Consider the following 20,229-nt stretch of genomic DNA (forward strand, 5'->3'; position numbering starts at 1 on the left):
TGAAGAAGTTAGAGGTGATGGAAATGAAGTTCCTGAGAAGGGTGATAGGATGCACACTGTGGGACAGACAAAGAAATGAGGACATAAGAGCAGAAGCCAAAGGAGCTCCATTTACAGCAAAGATTAAAGAGAACAGATTACGGTGGTTTGGACACGTGCAGAAAATCAGAAGACAATCTGGTGAGGAAGATTTGGGACAGACAGGAAGAAGTTAAGAGAAAGTAAAGATGTCCAGCAAAGATGTGGCTAGATTGTGTGAAAGAAGATCTGTGACAGTCAGGCATGAGTGTTGAAGAATCAGGAGTGTGGCACTGAATCAAGAGAGTTAGCAACAGTTAACACAATACCCCAAACCCATGTAGAAATAAAAATGGGAAAAAGGGGGCTTATGATGATGATGACTCTACTGTCTCCCACTTTTGGCACTTTGTGTTTCTGCCACAGTTTTGTTAGAATCAATTCCTTCTGCTGGTAGGACTGCATCTTTACAATTAAAGGTCTGGGTTGCTTTCTCATGGCTAGGTTTGGAGCTTACACACGATGTGCCTTTCAGTTAACAACTCCTACTATGGAATACTAGTCCAGTTGCTTATATGTGCTTTCATAGAATTAATACAGTCTGATCCCTTCCCACTTTCTCTGGTTTATCAGAAAATCTCAGGTTTTCCCTATGTGCTCTGTCCTCTAATTCTACCATTTTTTTTTAAACATCTCTTCTTGAGCAGCCTCATAGTCAACCAACCTTTTCTTCATGTCAGCCTCTGATTTTTGCAGTTTTATTAGCTCAGCTAAATCTGTTTAAAGCTTCTTCCATTTTTCCTTTTGTTATTTGAGTTGCTATACTCCCTCAGTGTTTCATTTATTTTAATTGGCTCTGAGCACATTGGACTTATTTTTCCTCTAGATTACTGGAAGTTATGTCTTGCATGAAAGCTGGAGCTTGAACTGATTTTTGCTGAACAGCTACAGGATTCTTCCCATCCAGTGTTTTCTCCTCAGCTTTTGTGACTGAGTTTCTTTCACGTTCTATGAATTTCTTTTTTGCTGGCATCCAGGCACTGCAATTACTAACCAATTCTTGTAATTTTCCCAAAAAGACAAATTCACTGTCGCTCTTTTCTGTTTCTTTTGTCACACTGAGGAGTTGAAATTAAGCTGTTATTCAATGTGCAGCCTTCTTGGAAGTCCAGAGATGTAAATGTCTTAATAGTTTTAGCACATTTGAAGTTTTACACTATCCATCCTACATGGAGACATAGTTTGCTTTAACTACACACAAGAGAAAGGAGTGAGGAACTTCCCTGCACCCTCAAAGTTAAAGAAATATATGGTGCTGTAATTTGTCTGTTAAAACATAATTTGTTTGCATGAGAACATTTAGAAAAATTACCAATAATTCACCATAGATTTTTATATATAAATGGAGCATCATGTGCCTTATTTTTTTTGGCAGTAGAAAGAAAAAAAATTATTGTTACAGTATGTGATATTCAGATTTACTACAGACTGCTTATAATATAGTGATGTAGGGAACATAGGTATTTCAAGAGTATTTCAAGCTAGGTATCTCATGAGTATTTATGGTCCTAGGGAAGTAAATTTTCTAAAAAGATATAGTTAGGTAAAGCAGAGATGACCAGAGGAATTTGAGAGTAAGAAATAAACAAATAACTTAGGTAACTGCACAATGTTGGCAAAGCTTTTTACCAAGATTCAACTATTTTAGGGTGAGTTTGAGGGAGAATAAAGCAACACAGTTTTGAATGCTAAGGTGCTCTACAGCATGAAAATCAATGCTCATAAAGCAGGGTCTTCCCCTTACTTTAAGTTTAGAGGCACTTTTGTTGGGGATGGTTTTTAGAGTAGATGCCTTTGGCTAGAACTTGCAGGAGATGACATCAGCTAGCTGGCATCATAAACAAATATCACCCTACAGCAGCATATGCACCATTCTCAGCTTAAGGTTCATAGGCTGTTATTAAGCTTATGGCTTTGAAGCCCACCAAGAAGCTTGCCCATATTGCCCAGTACTGGTGGTGGACTAACAATGACCCACCACTAATTAGAGTTTCTCATATATCCCAGGTGAATATTTGTGATCACTCATCCAGTTCATACAGATTGTTGTTTAAAGGCTGCTAGGGAAGTATTCTGCTTGATAAGTAATGGTAACCTATTCCAGAAATGGTTAAATCTGTTGCTGAGGTATCTGTCACACCATCTGGTAATGATGATATGGTCATATAGGTTCAGATCACTAGAATGGGTGTTTGTTTTACCACTGATTCTGTTTAAGTGAAGGCATTCAAAGAGTGATGCATCTTTTATAGCATGTAATGCCAAGCTGAGATCACTCTCCAGGAGTCTATTTGATATTAAATAGGGGACAAAACTCTTACTCTGTGAGAGTAGCTAAAGGTGCTGAGACCATAAATCTTTTTGTGAGGAAACTTTGAGGACTGTTAAATTGGTTTAGGTGCTTAGTGGCATACATTCCAAGCAGGACATTGATTTGTCTAATAAGAAAAGAATAAAATGGGACAAAAACTTCTCTGGACCTTGAGAAGATTATCACAAAGAATACATTTTACATGGTACAAGGATTTTCTAAACACCACAAGACTTGGTTGTCAAAGGAGAGTCTGTTGTCAACAACTCTACCTAAGTCCTCAATGACTTGACAGATTTATTTAGAACATTGTTTATATGCTAAATGGAAGTAACAATAGTTTTTCCAAAAGAAACTGTACTGCATTTATTGACAATGACTAACATACCAAGCATTTGTTTGGTCTAGCCATTGCTGAAGAATTTGAGTATCAGTATAGGATTTGATAACTGCTTTCCAGTTTGCAATCATCAGTACACTTGGTTAGCCACAGTCCTTTGATATCAACTTTCATATTAGAGAAGTATATACCAAAGGGGAGAGGAGTATGGATTAATCTTGATTCCAGACTATACTCTGAAGGTGGAGAGCACTTTACTGTGGTGGATCTTACTGTAGGCTCTAACTGGCAATCCTACTATCCTACTTTAAGTAACACTTAAGTTTGTAGAGATGGGCCAAGAGGAAGGAAGGGAAGATGACATCACCATAGTAGACTTGAGGGTAATGATAGATCTTGCAGCATGAAGGCCTGACATTATATGTAAGATAAATTCCTGCCCACAGAGGAGCCCAGATAGCTTGTTCATCTTATCAGTAATAGTTTTCACAGGCTGCTGATACAACATTTCCTGGTATGGGTAGAAACCCAAGTATTTTATGTGTTGAACTACTCCAGCTACTGCATGGACATTTCTTGTGAACAGCTTGGACTAGATAACAGGGATTTTTTCCCTTCTAAAGTGGACATTCTTTGTCTTGTTTATGTTATGAATTTTGTTATTATCTGCAAGCCAATGTTTTCAGGCCTGTTTGTTGATCTCATTAAAGGAGTAGGAACGGGGGGGGGGGGGGTATGATTATCTAAACACTATATGATTATGGTTTCACACTATGTTTCTATATATGTTTCCTTTGCCTTGCTGAGGTATCCAGAACGTCCTACATCTAATATGGGGGAACACTATCCTTAACTGGGTTTTTGGCTATCAGTTCTTGAAATATCACATATGTGAAATTGTACTTGTATGTTGTTAGATGTTAACATGTCTCAAATTGCTTTGTCACAGATGCTGTGTTTTGTTCTTCAGAGAAGAGGATAAAGGTGCATTTCAAGTTATTTTACACAGTTTCCATTTTTCCAAGTTTGTTTGACTTTGTAGGTAGTATATATAGAGAGATTATGGATTTGGGGGCAGTGACTTATGTGAGGGATGCAGTAGATAAAGATCCCCTGAAAAACTTCTGCTTTCTGCTGTTTTGTATAGACATTTCTAAATAGGATGATTTTGTTAGATATTATTGTTTCGATGTTTTGCATCTCAGCTTAAGGAAGTATAAAGTTTCATAGCAAAGCCTTAGTCAGGTCTGTTCAGGAACCTGCTACTTTATCAATGTGAGGCAAAGTTAATTCATCCAGCTGTACCTTTATAATGCCTTGTTGTCTTGTTCATGTTAAGAAATGGGTTACTATCTGCTAGCCATCGTGTTCAGTCCTGTTGTTTGTTTATCTCATTAAACAGTGGGGGGGGGGGTCACTAAAAGTGCCAATTATTGTGACCATTGGTATATCACTCTACCTTCCAGGGTGAAGCAAAATTGATCTGACCCTCAATATTGCAAGTAAGTGTGCTGACTGCACATTGTACTAAAAGTAACCACTATGTATTTATTTAATTAAAAAAAAAATTCAGTTAAACCATGCAAGATAAAAATAAAATAAATACACGATGGAAGAAAAAACATAAATAAAGGAAGAAATAAAAATATATACTCATGTATGCAGAAAACCAGTTTAGAAGTGTAGAATTATTGCACCCCTCCTACCTATTGCACTTCTATTCTCTTTATAGATGAACTTTTCAGAAACAAACAAGTTGTGGAATGTGCATCTCCATTAACCCATCTACCTGTTCACTTAACTTAATCTTTTCCATAATTTCTTCAAACATAGAGGTGTTAGAATAAAATAAAAAGGAAAGAGGGAACATTAAAAAGCACTATCTTCTCCTGTAAGTGTGATGTAATTTGACCTTCCATCTAGTATATACAGAAGGCATATATTCTGCAAGAGGAGATGCATTCAAAACAAACATTACTTGACTTTATCAAATAAGCTTGCAGTGTTACTGATTCTTTTGACTTAAGATCAAGTTCTAAGAATATAGCTTCTTAGCACATGAGCTGTGCTTAGCTTTGTCATTTAAACAAGTAATTAGTTTCAGAAAACTGTCTATAGCAGGACACAGATGCATCCATATAATAAGAGTTTGCTCAAGGACTAATAATATTCTGTACAAGGGGACAGAAACACATTTATGTTTTTATTTTACTGTATGTACTGCTAAAATGTCAGATTTCATTTGAATGAGCTTGGCAAAGCTGACTCTGTATGTTGACATTGTGAAGTGAACAAAATTGAAACAACCTTGTTTCTAGCTCGAGTAGTAAGGAACAATGGAACATTGCTTAAATTCATTTTATAGGACATAAATTAGCAATCTCTATGAAATCATTAAATTTATTTATTATTTGATAACTAGTTATGTGTACTGGTCAAGGACTACTTTCAGCCATAACTGAAGTAAACAGATAGCAACAAATGAAAGTAAGATACACAACAATACAGCAATACACAAATTGATACATGAGATAGATCCAGACAAAGGCAGTTACAAATGTAAATAATGTGTACTAATGTATAAAGAGCTAATCTGTGTCATATTGGTAGAACCTCAAGAAACAGTTAATTTGAAAAAAAAAACATTCACAGGCTGTTATTTCTGTTAGGCATACAATGTAAAGAAAGAAGAGCTTCATATAAAATTACAGTACTACAAGCAATGTCATACATTATTATAATGTTTTTATTATATTCAAATTTACAATTGTTTATTGAGCTTCAGCTGAGTAATTTTATTTTGTTATCTTGGAGTGACAGTAAAACTTAAGTTGATCATTCTGGGCAACAAAATAAAAAAGCAAAACATTAAAATCATTGTCTGATGCTGAAAATTATTTCAAAAGCCAGCAAGATTTATTTCTAAGGTTACTGGAAACTACAGAGGTCAAATGACAAGAAGGAATTGCTAGGTTTTTCAGTGACCTAACTAGTAGTTATTTCCATTTTTTCTGTAACTATTTTCAGTCTTTGTGAATTCTCATTTCGCTTCTAAAATCTGTATAATATAATTTATACAACTTTATAGGACTTAAACTGAAAATGTTGCATTTAAAATGTGTCTGACAAAGTTACAGCAAAACTCATCTTCACTGTGGATAAAGTGAATAACATTTTGTTGAGAAATATTTGGCAACTAGATTAAAACTTTGTGCTCAGAGTAAAATTCTTGAGAAACTATAACCAAATAAAAATAAAAAGTGCAATTGTGGTCACCAAAGTTCTTAGTTACCTCCATAAAGTAGTGCGCTTCCTCCTGTTTCACGGTGAAATAACTAAAACCAAAATACAGAGAACAAAGCCAGGCTATAATGTTATGTTAGTTATAGCCTGGCTTTGTTCTCAGTATTTTGGTTTTGAGAAACCACAACCAAGAAAATCACTCTAAATAATCACAATATTTAAATGCTGATTTTATTAAAAATTTAATATGTGTTAAGATCGGAGTTACACAGCTCTACAAATCTTAAAATATAGATATAATACAGATTATATAATTGTTGGTATCAAAGAAAAAAATAGTGAAAACAAGGCTTAAACCAAACAGTTCACACATAATTCAAATACTGAAATAAACATACTTTATTGCCTTGATTTAGTAGAATTATTTAACATCAGAAGATTAGAAGGGCACTGCAGCTATCAATTGCAATCATACCAAAAGACTGCTCTAACATTATTTATTTGCTAATTTATTTGCTTCTTTTCAGAGCCAGGTAAGACCCACTAAACATAACTGTCTCTTTTTCATGACAACCTGCGATTATTAGACTAGCCAATTAATTTAATCTACCATTAAGCATATGGAAACAGAGGAAATCAAACTCAGGAGTGGCACCTTATATTTTTAATCATCTGTGCTACCCTGCCAGACCAACTTTTATGTCTGATGGGATTTTAGATGTAGTTAGCTTCTCTGAGTTAATATTGCAGACATCATCAAAGAAAACCCAAACTTTCAAGCACTAAGGCAGGCATATTTAAATGACCATGTCATTTGCAGAATTTAGATGACTTGATGGGTAATTACTTACTGAATACTTTGATGTGATGCAAGGAAACATAAATTTAAATCTAAGAACATGGTAGGTACAGGATTAAACTACACACAGCAGCTTCTGATCAGCTGAGAAGCCTCATGGAGTGGGTATCCCACAGCATGTTTAAGTGAAATGCTTAGTCACAATGACAACACAAGCACTTAACATCTTCTTTTTCATTCTATCTGGTGAAGCAGCTAAGAAACAGAAAATCAGCAATTTAACAACCCCACACACTTTGAGACATACACCGGATGAAGAGGTTAAGGAAATTCAGGGCAGGCCTGTGTTCTTTCTAAGATATTCTAATACCAGGTTTCTTGCACCATGAAATGTTATGGAGCAGTTATCCAGTAAGCTGTAAGAAACTCTGAAATTTTCTTTGCTATATTTTGCTTGATAGAAACACATTGTTCATGTGAACCACAAGAACATACTAGACGAGCGATCATGGGGACCAAAAGATGCCTAGCCATATACACCTTTAAGTAGACAAACTTAAAAGCTCTTGCCACCCCTTTTAAGCACTTAATAGTTATCCCCTCCCAAATGTGGAAGGGCAGTACATGACAACCCTGGTGTAAATTTGTGTCGATCCATCCAGTCATCAATACTAACCTTAAAAATAGCCAAAGTAATACTTTGTTTGACTTGTAGTGGTAACTTATTCCATAAGCTAGGAATAAGTTAAGTTAAGAAACTGTCTCCCTAGTGAGTCTTGTTTATTTATTGGTGTAGAATTAAAGCCTTAGTGTGGGTATTTGTAGAGTCACGTGTTTTGCAAAGAAAAAGGACATCAAAAAGACAATCTTTCATGGCTCAAAAAGAGACACAAGTCACTTCACTGCAACCTGTAGGTTGCTGAGTATGAGTCATGCTAATCTATCAAGATAGTTGAAGGATTTAAGGTCCTTAATTTTCTTGGTTAGAAATCTTTGGGACTTTTGCAGTTGTGTGATATGCTTGAATTTGTGCATATCAAAGAGGTATTGTATTCAATGATGGGTCTGATAAGAGATAAGTACAGTGGTAGGTTGAAGTCTTTAGGTTTTGAAGATATTCCCCTGGAAATTAACTGGGCTAGATAGAAGAATTTCCTGACTGTGGCTGAAACATGATGATTAAATGAGAGGCAGCTATCCATGTAAGTACCTACTTGTCTTACGACTGTATCTGTCTAATATATGAGGTGGGAGAAGCTTTCTGACAAATGACACTATGCTGCCCTTTTTTCATTTAGTTTGAGACCATTTTTGACACATCATGCCAAGTGTTTGCATATTCCAACCCTTGCTGGAGCTGTTTAGTATCAGTGGATGAGTGGATAACAGTGTACAGTTTGCAGTCAAAAGGAAACTTGGTCAACTACACTTCTGAGATATTGGCTTGGATATCTGCAAAATAAATGCCAAACAGGAGATGGCCTAGAACTGATTCTTGCAGCATATCACTAGATACAAATTTACATTCAGAGAGGTAACCAGTAACTTTCACATCTTGGGATCTCTTGGATAGCCAATGTGCAATCCTGGTACAATGTAGGGGTGTACATTAAGCTTGTCTAATTTTTCAATAATACCAGCATGGGGGACAGCATTGTTGTCATGTGCACAGCCACTATAACCTTTTCAAAGAAACTTACTAGGATCATTAAACAGTACCTAACCTTCACAAAATCAAATTGATTGGGATCTAGATCATTTAGGTTGACTTGGTTTTCATAAATGAGTTCCATTATGATACATTCCATGGCTTTACATATAATGCTTGGTAAGGCTGCTAGGTTAATAATTACTCGAGATCTATAGAGGGGCAACCCCTATATCGAAGAGACACAGTGGCTGTTCTCCTGGCATCAGGAACAAACCCTGTATATAGGCTAAGACTGAAAAGTTACAGCACAGTTGCAACAGTGCATACTTCAAAATGTATCATGGTATGTTGTCTAGTCCCACTGCATTATTTTTTAGTTTTTGACAGGGATTCCAAGATGTATTCCAAGGTGACTAAATGGGAAACTAAATTCTCAGGGATGGTGGTGGCAACTATGTGGGTAGGAGGGGTAAAGTTAGCACTAAATATGTCTGCAAGCATATTCACTATATACTTGGAGTCAGAATGAGTAACATTATTTATAAATGAGCTCAGTGCAGTGGTGGAAATTATTTCTTAATTTTCTAACATAACTGAAGAAAAAACTGCATTTTCTTTGGACTCTGAAACAATTATATAAGTTTGTATTCTACCTTACATTTTCTAACAGTGTTTTTAAATTGCTTATTGGCATGTTTCATTATCATCTTGAGACAGGGAGCTAGGGATTTCTTGCATTTTTTATTTCTTTTTTTGTTTCTTTTGTTGTACAGTTTATTAATATGGGAATTCTACCAGAGAGGTTTATAGCTGAACTTTTAGTTACATTTAGGATGGGTGGGTACAGACTTTTCTATGCAACTGTTCAGGTGCTGGTAAAAGTCAGAGGTGAATGCAGCAGCCGTTTGAACTGATTCCATTTGGAAATGATTTGGAGGAATTTTACATAGTTCTTCTACAAGATTAAGTAGGCTTGCCTTGGAGAAGTCTGTAGACTTGACAAAAAAGACTTACCAGGCTTGAGGAGATGAAGGCTGGGGTGCAGAAGGGGGTTAAGTTGTTAAGTACCAGGTCAAGTATACTAGATCCTCTAGTGTGTAGTTTACAAATTGCTCCATTGCATTGGTATTGAAGTCTAGGAAATGCTGAATGTAACTATATTTAGGGGTGCAAGTGTGCCAATCAATATTTGGTTAACTGAAGTTGTCTAGTAAGAAGGCATTTGGTTTAACATTTAATGTCTCAATGGTATCGAGATAATTTCTATGATCTTTGAGCAACATTGATAGAGATTTGTAGCTAGTAATAAAGTAATAGTTGGATTTGTTAAGGCTGATTTGGATCTCCACAAGCTGCAAGTTAGGAAGAAATCCCTAGCTCCCTATCTCAAGATGACAATGGATAATCTGATGTGAAGTAATGCTGTTTCTAACAAATATAGACACTCCCCCACAGTTTCCAACAATCTGAATGCATGAACAGCACTAAAGCCTGGTATAAAGGCAGTGCTGTCATTGCAAAGGAATCATGTCTCAATATGACTACACAAATATGAACGTGTTCAAACCGCAGGAGGGATTCTAGTTCTGCGGCCTTTCTATTTAGACACCAAGTATTGAGTGGTGTCACCCTGATGTTGTCCAAATTTGAGACTGAATTTTTTGTATAGGAATGCATAGTGTGTAGACTCTGCTTAAAAAGCTCTATGGGGGGCACAAAAGGCTTTGATTAGTGAAGGCTAGTGTTTGTATGCTTGAGGAGGAAGAATGTCCAGATCTTGGAGGAAAGGGGAACCAAAATTATCTCACACATACCGAAGAAAAGAAAATGTACTCTGTAAACCAATGGAAAACTGCTAGTAAAACAAATGATTTGACTTTCTCAGGATAGACATCAAATAAGAAGGCTGTTAATGAGCAGTTGATGGCTCTTTGGGGTGAGGGGGTAGGGGCACAAGGAAACAAGAATGAAAAGTGATTAAGGTTAGAATGCAATATTCTCAAGAACTTAGTAACAAGAGAAGAACTATGTATGGGGTGAGGTAACAGTCAAAAAGGTTTGAGCACTCATTCGCTGATAGTAACTTTGAGAAGTAAGAAGTAGCCTATATCCATAACAGCAGTAAGCTCAGCTCTAACTCAAAGACAGGTGTTAGAGACCATCAACCTATAATGGAAAAACCCAGAGGATTTACTGGATAAACTGAATGCAACAGTAATTTCTACATGATTTTTAAAACAGTATAGTTTGGAGACGTAAAGATATAAGGCAATGTACAGCTGACAAGAGGAATGATATCCATTTTAATGGTCGCTACTAGGCCAGCTATAGATATCTGTAGGAACAGGCTGATGTAAAGTATGTAGTACACTGTCATTTATACTGCATAAGACAGAAAGGAATAACTATGCATAGAGACAATTTGTAATGTTGCTTGGTGGCCAAACCAACATTGAATTGTTCATGTTTATTTTAGCTCTGGACATACTCAAAATGCTATGTTGCTTTTATGAAAGTGCAGCACAGCAGTGGGACATCTTGTATAAGAGTTAAGCAGTCTAAATTATGGAGATTGTTGTTATCTTGCCCCTCAGCAAACAAGAACAGCAAAATGCCTAAACAGATGCTGTAGTCTGAAGACTAATTAACTCTTCAGCTAAGACATAGAGCAGAGGAGAGAGAAATGGTGATCGTAAGCTCCTCTCTCTAAATATAACCTAGGAAAAACATAGTGCTACTAAGACTTGGATTGTTAGCAGTGCATACAGATCTTAAACCCACCAACTAAAATTATAACAAAAGAGGCATTGCTCTGGAATTTTTTTCTCCATGTGACATATCAAAAGGCTTAAACATATTATATAAGAGAGGGAAAAGAATGGAATTTTATTTCTGTGGTTAGATTAGCTACAATGAGGAGGAATTACCAATAGTTTGAAGACTATTTGCTTTGAAAATGAAACCTTTAAAGTCTCTTACATAACAAGATTATAATATTAAACAGAAATTGTTTCAAATGATCTTGCTGGTACCCTAATAATAATTCTCTAACATTAATGTAACAATAAACAAGAGTGTAGTTATGTAGAACATTGAAGCACATTGCCACAGTAGTCAGGAAATCCTTCTACGTGGCACCCCTCATCACAAAAGGTTTCTCATCCAGGAAAAAATAGGTCATTGTTCCTCTCTACTTGTCACTCATTAGACCCATTATAGAGTACAACACCCCTTTTGGTATGTGCCTCACAAGACATCTACAACAACTCGAAAGGCCGCAGAAATACCTCACAAAGAGGATTACCGGCATCAAACAGATGCCCTACGCAGACTGTCTCAAAAAACTCCAGCTTTACTCTGTTGGATATCGCCTACTCAGAGATGATCTCTGCCTAACATACAAAGCTATGTCAAACCTAGAGCTGTTGGACATGCTCCACTTAAAGAAATCCCAATCCCTCCAAGCTACACACTCTAGGGACCTCAACCTTGTCACCACAATAAACAGAACAAGCTGGCGGGATAGATTCCTGTCCCAGAAACTTCCCATACTCTGGAACAAACTACTTATCTATCTATATCAAACAAAGCTCCTCATTAGCACTCTTCAAGAAAAATCTTGATGTTTGGATGGGAAATAGGAAATTCACCCCGGGATCACTTCTGTGACTCTGCTTGACAGGGGCACAGGAAAATAATTTTCTTGGGTGGCGAAAGCTAGGGTACCTTTTTGGTTAGACTTATATAGGCCCTAGGGCCAATAGCCTAGTACCTACCTATGAACCTATTAGATTATTTTACTGAGATTATGTAATAGATGAACTCTTGCCCACTTCTTGTAACAAATTCATGAAAGATTAGTTAGACCTAATTCTGCCCTGAGTTCCTTCAGATCCTCTGGAAAGATTTAAACAGTTAGGGACAAAAATTCATTAAAAGTTAAGAATACTGGAGAAAGACTTTAGGAATTCTAAAATTCATAGGTCAATGTCTGATAATTTGTTCAGGGCTCTGACTATGTAATCTGCCTTTGTGATTTGCATATTTTGGGCTAGTGGATGAACAAATACCTTTGTCTTTTACCTTCTGTCTTATTATGGTTTTGCTTTTTGGTGAATCTGTCTTCTCTTAAAATTTGATTAGACAATTTATCCTTCATGTTTGTACCATGAGTTATTTACATTCTGGAATAACAGAAAATCTCCTTTTTAATTAATTTTTGTTTTCTGTCAATCCCTTATCTGTTGAATAAGTAATTTAATAGGTCTCTTATTCTTCTCTTACTGAATGATACCTAAGTATGCATGGCTTTGTCAATATAGCATTTTAAAGTTCTTCCGATTTCTTCTGGTATATGAATAAGTAATCTATTCCTTTGCCTTGTAGTCCTGAATGTATTTCCAAATATGGAAGAAGAAATCAGCACAGGAAGAGATTTGTGGTGACATCCCTCAGAGAAGATGGGAAGACAAAAAAATCTAGCTTTAACACAACTGTGTGGTGCTTAAGCAAACAGTTCATCAACAGAAAGGTTCCCTACTGCTGTATTAAGGGAAGCACCAAAAAACAACATTGAGATATGCACTCTATAATCTTTTTTAGATATTTAAATGAATATTCTCAGGAATCTGGGTGAAAACACTCTAGATACCTTGCAAATACTGAATTAACACTTATTATACATTTTCTAAAGCTGTGATGTATTTGTATACTCCTTGATGATCTCTCCCTTTCCTTCTCTCTTAGAAGGGTACTCAATACAAAATAAAAGTCCCAATCCTACAATGTATGTGGGCTTCTGTTGGAGTACTCTAAACAATGTAATTGTCATGCCATTATTTTTCAATAACTTAATACATTTTCTGATTTGATTTTCCCTTTATACTGTGAGCATTTGGCTTCAACTACTCTTACATTCCAATAATAATCCAAAGAGATGGCATTAACATGTGCACAATATTTCCAATTTTAATATAGTAGAAGGTAGAGCTTAGGTGTCAATTCCTGTGAATTTAACAATGAAGTTAATCTGAGGAATGGAGTTTTAGTCTGTAGCGAAACTGGACATCATATTTTGGCATCAGTACTCCTAGACCTGCTCTTGAGTTATCAACAGGAGGAACTGGCTCAGTAAGATCAACGAGCTCCATGTCGTACTTGAGAAGTAGCATACACATACTCTGTTTGATTTCATTGATTGCAAAGAAACGCCCAGGACACATGCTGACCCCAGCTCCAAATGGCATTAAATAATGTTTGAGTTTCCTCCCATTTTTGTAAAAGTCTGTCTTCTCTTTTTGATTGTCATCCAGGAATCTGTTGTACTTAAATTCCTGCCAATAAAGAAAAGATTGAAATGGTAATTTGTTCAGTTGACCTATACAAACATCATGCCTGCTCTAGCTTTATATTTTAAAGAGAGACACTGGTGAGGTGCTTAACTAAAAGATGAGCTATGATCTAACATTCTGGCACTGAAAATGTTACAGTGAATATACGGATGTTTGCTGCAGGTTGCAAGGTGACATGTCTTCATGAGATTCTTCTAACATACATGAAATATAATATGTCCTGTATTTAAACTCTTTTTCCCTTCATCAGCTTCTTTCTCTCTCTCTTTTTATTTTTGCTTGCTTTGCCTTCTTTCATTAATGTCTTACCTTTTGTAAATAATTCTCTTTTGCATTGTGTTATTCCTGCTGCCACCTTGCTCTGTTTTTTTCCTTCTAGTCAATTCACATCTATTCTCTCAATCTCTGCAAACACCATCTAGTAATTTTTGCATCCTTCCTAATATATGCATTCCTTTTTGTTTTAGGCATGATATTTTATCTTATGGTCTTGTATTCTTATGCTTAATAGCTTTACACTCCTAATTTTATACTGCATGCACTGTTCCTAATTTTCATACAAAAAAAAAATCTTCTGAACTTCTGTGTCTTCCCTGTCCTGCTGCTGCCATAATTATATCTATACAGTATTATTTACATTTTAAATCATTTATGTTGTCTGCTGTTGTGTGATTTGCAGCAGTCGTATGCTTGTTTTGCTTCAAAGCCTGCACTGATTATTTAGAAATTGCAGTTGTCTTCTGCATCAGAGCACACACCCATGCAGACATGCATGCTCATACACATTCAAACAGACACACACACACACACACACACACACACACACACACACACACACACACACACACACACAATGGCAACATCATTTTCAACATATGTTGCCTGCACCAATCTCACAAAGTAGGATTGTTCATGCAGAATCATTCTGTACACTGGACATATGTTATCCATACAGTCCTCATTATATACAGTTTATTGGCTTTTCTACTTGCAACAAAGCTGTCAAAAGTAAATCAAATGTTTTTCCAGCATTTATTTTCAGACTACAAATGCTCAACAATGAAAGCAAATAAGAGTTAAACAGGAAGTGAAATATAAATATGAAAAATAGTTTCTTCTGAAATAGTTTCACTGTAAAATTATTTTTGGGTATAATGCTGCAGAAAATGTAATAGTTTTCTTTATGGAGAAGTAACTGTAAAATTGCTATTGCACACAATACGTGAACCAATAAACCTTTATAGAATATTTTATTTGTTTTAATGGAGATTTTATATTATAATGTTGGCTCCCTTAAACTTGTGACTCATTCACTTATTAGCAAACTGCCCAGTTGTTCCTAAGGAAATCTACTTATCACATACTTGCTATGGATTTATTTTTTATTTTATTTATTTATTTTTTCAGACCAGTACCAGTTATAAGATTTTATACTGAAACACAGAATGGTGATGAAGGTCTGTACCCTCAGTTTCATCTTCAGTTAAATATAACTAGTCCAGAATTAGCATCCATAGTTAATAGTTATTCTACACTATTTTCTGACATGGATTGCAACCATATAATACGCCACACATCATGTGAAGTCTGTGTTAATTACCACAACTAAAAGGAATGCTCCTCTGCACATTGTCACTAGAACTTCCAAAGGAAGTTAATTAACCTTAATATAAAATTTGATACAGCACTTAACAAATCAAAATTATCTCAATCAAGTGATAAAGATACATGAAGTGAAAATAATGTATTAAACGGATATGTTATATTTAAGCAAGGGATAAGGTACTTCAAGGAGTGGTTTGTTGTTGGATAGGGGTAATAACTTATGAGGCAATCTGACTGAGTGACTTTAGCACCAAGGGTGTGTTCTTATTAGGCAAGAAACCACATGTTGGAATGTTTTATTCTACTTGTAACATGAACCCATCCAAAAAAACAAATAAGTAAAACATGAATATAAGTTTTAAGCAAAGGAAAACATAAGTGTTAAATATAAAAATAGTCTCATAGGTTCATAGGTTCATAGGTAGGTACTAGGCTATCGGCCCAAGGGCCTACGTAAGCCTAGCCAACAAGGTTCCCTGATTAACACCACCCAAGAAAGTTATTTTCCTGTGCCACTGTCGAGCAGAGACACAGAAGTGATCCCCGGGGTGTATTTCCTATTTCCCATCCACTCATCAAGATTTTTCTTGAAGAGTGCTAATGAAGAACTTTGCTTGACATAGATGAGTAGCCTGTTCCAGAGTATGGGAAGTCTCTGGGACAGGAATCTATCCCTCCAGCATGTCCTGTTTATTATGGTGACAAGGTTTAGGTCTCTAGAGTGTGTAGCTCGGAGGGATTGTGATTTCTTTAGGTGTAGCATGTCCAACAGCTCTGGGTTTGACATAGCTTTATATGTTAGGCAGAGATCACTTCAGAGTAGGCAATATGCTACAGAGTAAAGCTGGAGTGTTTTGAGTCGGTCAGTGTAGGGCATTTGTTTGAGGCCAGTCATCCTCTTTGTGAGGTACTTCTGTGGCCTTTCCAGCTGCTGCAGATGTCTTGTGAGGTACTTTCCAAAAGGGGCGTTGTACTCTATAATGGGTCTAGTGAGTGTTGAGTAGAGGGGAACAATGACCTCTTTTTTCCTGGATGAGAACCCTTTTATGATGAGCTGTGCCACATAGAAGGACTTCCTGACTACTGTGGCGATATGATTATCAAAGGAGAGACATCTGTCCACCTGGGTCCCAAGGTCTCTTATCACACATTCAGTGTTAAGTAGATTTCTGCCTATGTGGTAGTTCATGGGTACAGCGTTTTTACCAAAGGAATTAACACTGCACGTTTTGGCACTGAGCTTTTGGCCATGGCTCTGACACCAGGTATCTGTCTCAGCAAGGCCGTTCTGTAGGATGTCCACATCATTTGGGGACTTGACTATGGCTCCTAGTTTGCAGTCATCTGTGAACTTCATTAGCCAGAGGCCTTCTGTATTAGCCTGTACTTCAGAGAAGTAGATACCAAACAGGAGAGGTCCCAGGACTGAACCCTGTGGTACTCCACTTGTCACTGGTTTGAAGTCAGATTTGGAGTCTGCAACTTTTACAGTGTGGGTTCTGTCAGTGAGCCAGTTGGCAACCCATCTTGTGATGTAGGGATTTATACCTAGTTTAGTGAGTTTAGCTATAATTCCAGAATGGGGGATGGTGTCGAAAGCCTTGGCGAGGACAAGACAGGCTGTGTGAACCACCTTACCCTCATCTACGGCTCTGGTGACTGCCTCAAAGCAGTCAATCAGGTTCAGGAGGCATGATCTGCTTTTCACAAACCCAAAATGGGTGGGAGCCAGAGTTTGGAGGTTATCAATGTCTTTGTTTATGAGTTCCATGATGATACATTCCATGGCCTTGCAGACCAGGCTCGTCAGGCTAATAGGGCGATAGTTCCCTGGATCAGTGGTGGCTCCCCCTTTGTGGAGTGGGATAACTGTTGCTGTGTGCCATTCAGTGGGCACAAAGCCTGATGCAAAGCAATTATTGAACATGGTGCTTAGGTGGGGAGCCAGGTCATTCTGAAGCTCATGTAAAATGCAGCCTGGGATGCTGTCCAGTCCCATGGATGATGTGTTTTTGGCTTTAGAGAGTGCAGCTTTTACCTGTGTAGTTGTGATTACAGGGACACTGCATTCTTCCTGTACATATATGGGCCCTTTAGGGGGTGAGGGGTAAAGTTAGCACTGAACCTATCTGCCAGGATGTTGGCAATATCAGTTGGTTCTGAAATTTTTGTGCCATTGTGCTGTAACTCAGAGCAGATCTGGGTGTTGCCATCGAGATTCTTGACATAGCTATAGAATGCTTTGTGGTTGTCCTTAGAATTAGTGGTGATTTTGTTTTCTTAGCTAGCTTTGGAGGATCTTATAAGGGATCTCAGCTTCTTACTGAGGCTGACCAGGGAGCTCTTCCACTCATGGGATCTTACTCTCTTTTGCAACAGTTTCTTCCTTCTGTTGTACAGTTTGTTTATGGCAGGGGACCACCAGATTGGCTTCCTTTTTTTGGAGGATATCATCTTGGCTCTTTTTGGGATAGCACGATCCATGCACTCATGTAAGTGCTTATAGAGTGCACTTGTGTAGGATTCAGCAGTTGTAACTGTATTGTCCATCTGCATGGGTGTCATGAAATTCATCACTTCTGTCTTAAGAAGCATGAAGTTGGCTTTGGAGACATTTTTTACAGTGGTTTCCTTAATGGGGGGTGGGGGCGAGATGTGGATATCAAGGGTAATTAGCTTATGGTTGGATCAGACCAACAAAGAGTTGACTTCAGGTGTGGAACACTGGTCACTCATGTTGGTAATGACTAGGTCTGGGATATTGTTGTCCCTGGTGGGGGTGTGGATAAGTTGATCCAGGGCATTGGAGTTTATGAATTCCAGAAACCATTGAGCTAAGGAGTTGGTACACAAGTAGTTTTCCCAGTTAATGGTGGGGTAGTTGAAGTCACCCATTATTAGGGTGCTTGGTTGAACCCTAATATTTTCCAGTACATCAAGAAAAGAGGAGTGGGAATCCTGGGGCATGGTAGGGGATCTGTAGAAAGCTACAATTTGGATTGCAGTTTTGCCCAGCATTAGTTGCACTTGGATAACCTTGATGCATTATGCTGTGCAGCTAGCCTGGAGGTGTGGATATCCTTAATGAATATGGACACACCTCCGCCTTTGGTGTTTCAGCCCAGGTTACATGGCCAAAAAGTGTGGTATGAGTTATAGCCTGGTAGTGCAGGGGTGCTCTCTGTAGCCTTGGAGCAGGTCTCAGTCACTGCACAGATAATGTTCTCCATTTTAAGGAGTGCCTCAAGTGAGTGCATTTTGAGATTTAGACTTCTAGCATTGAGTAGCATTACCCTCAGTTTTTGCTTGGCTGTTCCTGTTGTGATGGTGAATTTGTCATTTGAACCTTGCCTAAAAAAGGCACTATAGGGTCGGCAAGAGCCTTAGCCAGTATCTGGAATCCCAGGGGTGACAGGTGCAGGCCATCTCTGGCAAAGCATCGTGGTCTGTCGACCATGTCATCCCAAGCAGACAGATACTGGATCCCCTCAGAATGACACCAGAAGCTTAGCCAACTGTTGAAGTCAATCATTTTGTCCTTGTACTGCGGTATCATCCTGGGCGATGGCAGAATGCTACTCAGGACTAGGGTCATACCTACCTGGGCTACAAGATTGGAGAGCTCTTCCATGTCTCTTTTCATGTAGTCCAGGGAGGTACATCTCAAGTCATTCACATCAACATGGACAATGACAGAGTCATATTTGTACTTGTTGTGGATTGACCTGAGTTTGTGGGTTACGTGGTGGATCCTGGCACCCAACAGGCAGCTGACAGTAACCTTCTCCTTGTTTAGCCTGGTGAGTGGGACATCAGTGTGCCTGACTATAGAGTCACCTGTGACTAGTGTGTTGGGTGCTTTGTTTTGCCTTATTGGCTGTGGTTGAGTGGCACATTGAGTCTGTGGGCTATGTGTCATTTGGGTTGTGTTGGGGGATGGAGGTTGCTTGAGTTTCTGCTTTGGAGGTCTCTGTTGCTTAGACAGATTATTATTGAGAGCCTCTGCGAATGTTTTTGTGTTACTATGTGTGGATTTTGGTGGTGTAGATTTAGTGAGACTATGTGATGAGTGTGGCGTGGTGCAAATGTTTACCTTCTCCTCTTGACTGTCAAGTTCAGTCTTGGTTGGAGAGAGCTTTACTTCCAGTTTGGCTAGATAAGTGCATCTCTCACAGGCTGTAGTGTTGGGTGGTAGGAGGAGAGGGTTGTCTGTGTACATGAGGCAATTTCTACATTGCCTCAAGATGCCCAGATTCATCAGATAGACAGGAGAGAACACTGGGAGCTGACCCTTTGACATGCCTGAATAAAAACTATTTTCCACTAGATAAGTGAGGAAAGTGAGTACAAGAGCTGTTTTTATCTAAGCAAGTGAGAAAAGTAAATACAAAAACTGTTTTCCTCTAGGTAATGAGGAAGGTTGAGTGCTATAGTAATTAGTAGCTTATTTAGTGCTTACAAGTTCTGAACAAGTGCTGAGCACAAATAAGCAAATTTAAGTGCTAAAACTAAGAATCTGTATCTGCACTAGACGAGTTACAGGACAGAAACAAGTGCAAATGCAGGCTTTCAAATCAGAAAGTTGAGAGAGATGGAAAAGATTGCCCAAACGGCCAATAACTACAATTTCTAGGCCAGAACCAGTCCTTATGTGGTAGACAGATTACCTAGTGCTTATCACTCCCACTGATAAGCTAGAAGGCTTCCCTCCAACACAGAAAGGCTTGGGGGGCTCAGAAGCTTACATACAGCTCTATCTCCCTGAGGAGAGTCACATTTAAGTGTGTAGACACACACACACACACACACACACACACACACACACACACACACACACACACACACACACAC

The 20,229-nt window shown here is 37.9% G+C and overlaps 1 protein-coding gene across 1 annotated transcript in view; it reads right to left on the reverse strand.

The window, feature by feature from the left end:
* Window positions 1–12,137: 12,137 nt before the first annotated feature.
* LOC122796760 (cytochrome P450 7A1) overlaps window positions 12,138–20,229 on the reverse strand; it is a 710,137-nt gene continuing 702,045 nt past the window's right edge. Inside the window, exon 6 of the mRNA XM_044065489.1 lies at window positions 12,138–13,755. Within this exon, the coding sequence (XP_043921424.1) occupies window positions 13,447–13,755 (309 nt within the window). The 3' untranslated portion in view covers window positions 12,138–13,446. The remainder of the gene's footprint in view (window positions 13,756–20,229) is intronic.

This window comes from Protopterus annectens, chromosome 3.part0 (assembly GCF_019279795.1).
Source record: "Protopterus annectens isolate FY-2018-M chromosome 3.part0, PAN1.0, whole genome shotgun sequence".
Taxonomy (NCBI): Eukaryota; Metazoa; Chordata; order Ceratodontiformes; family Protopteridae; genus Protopterus; species Protopterus annectens.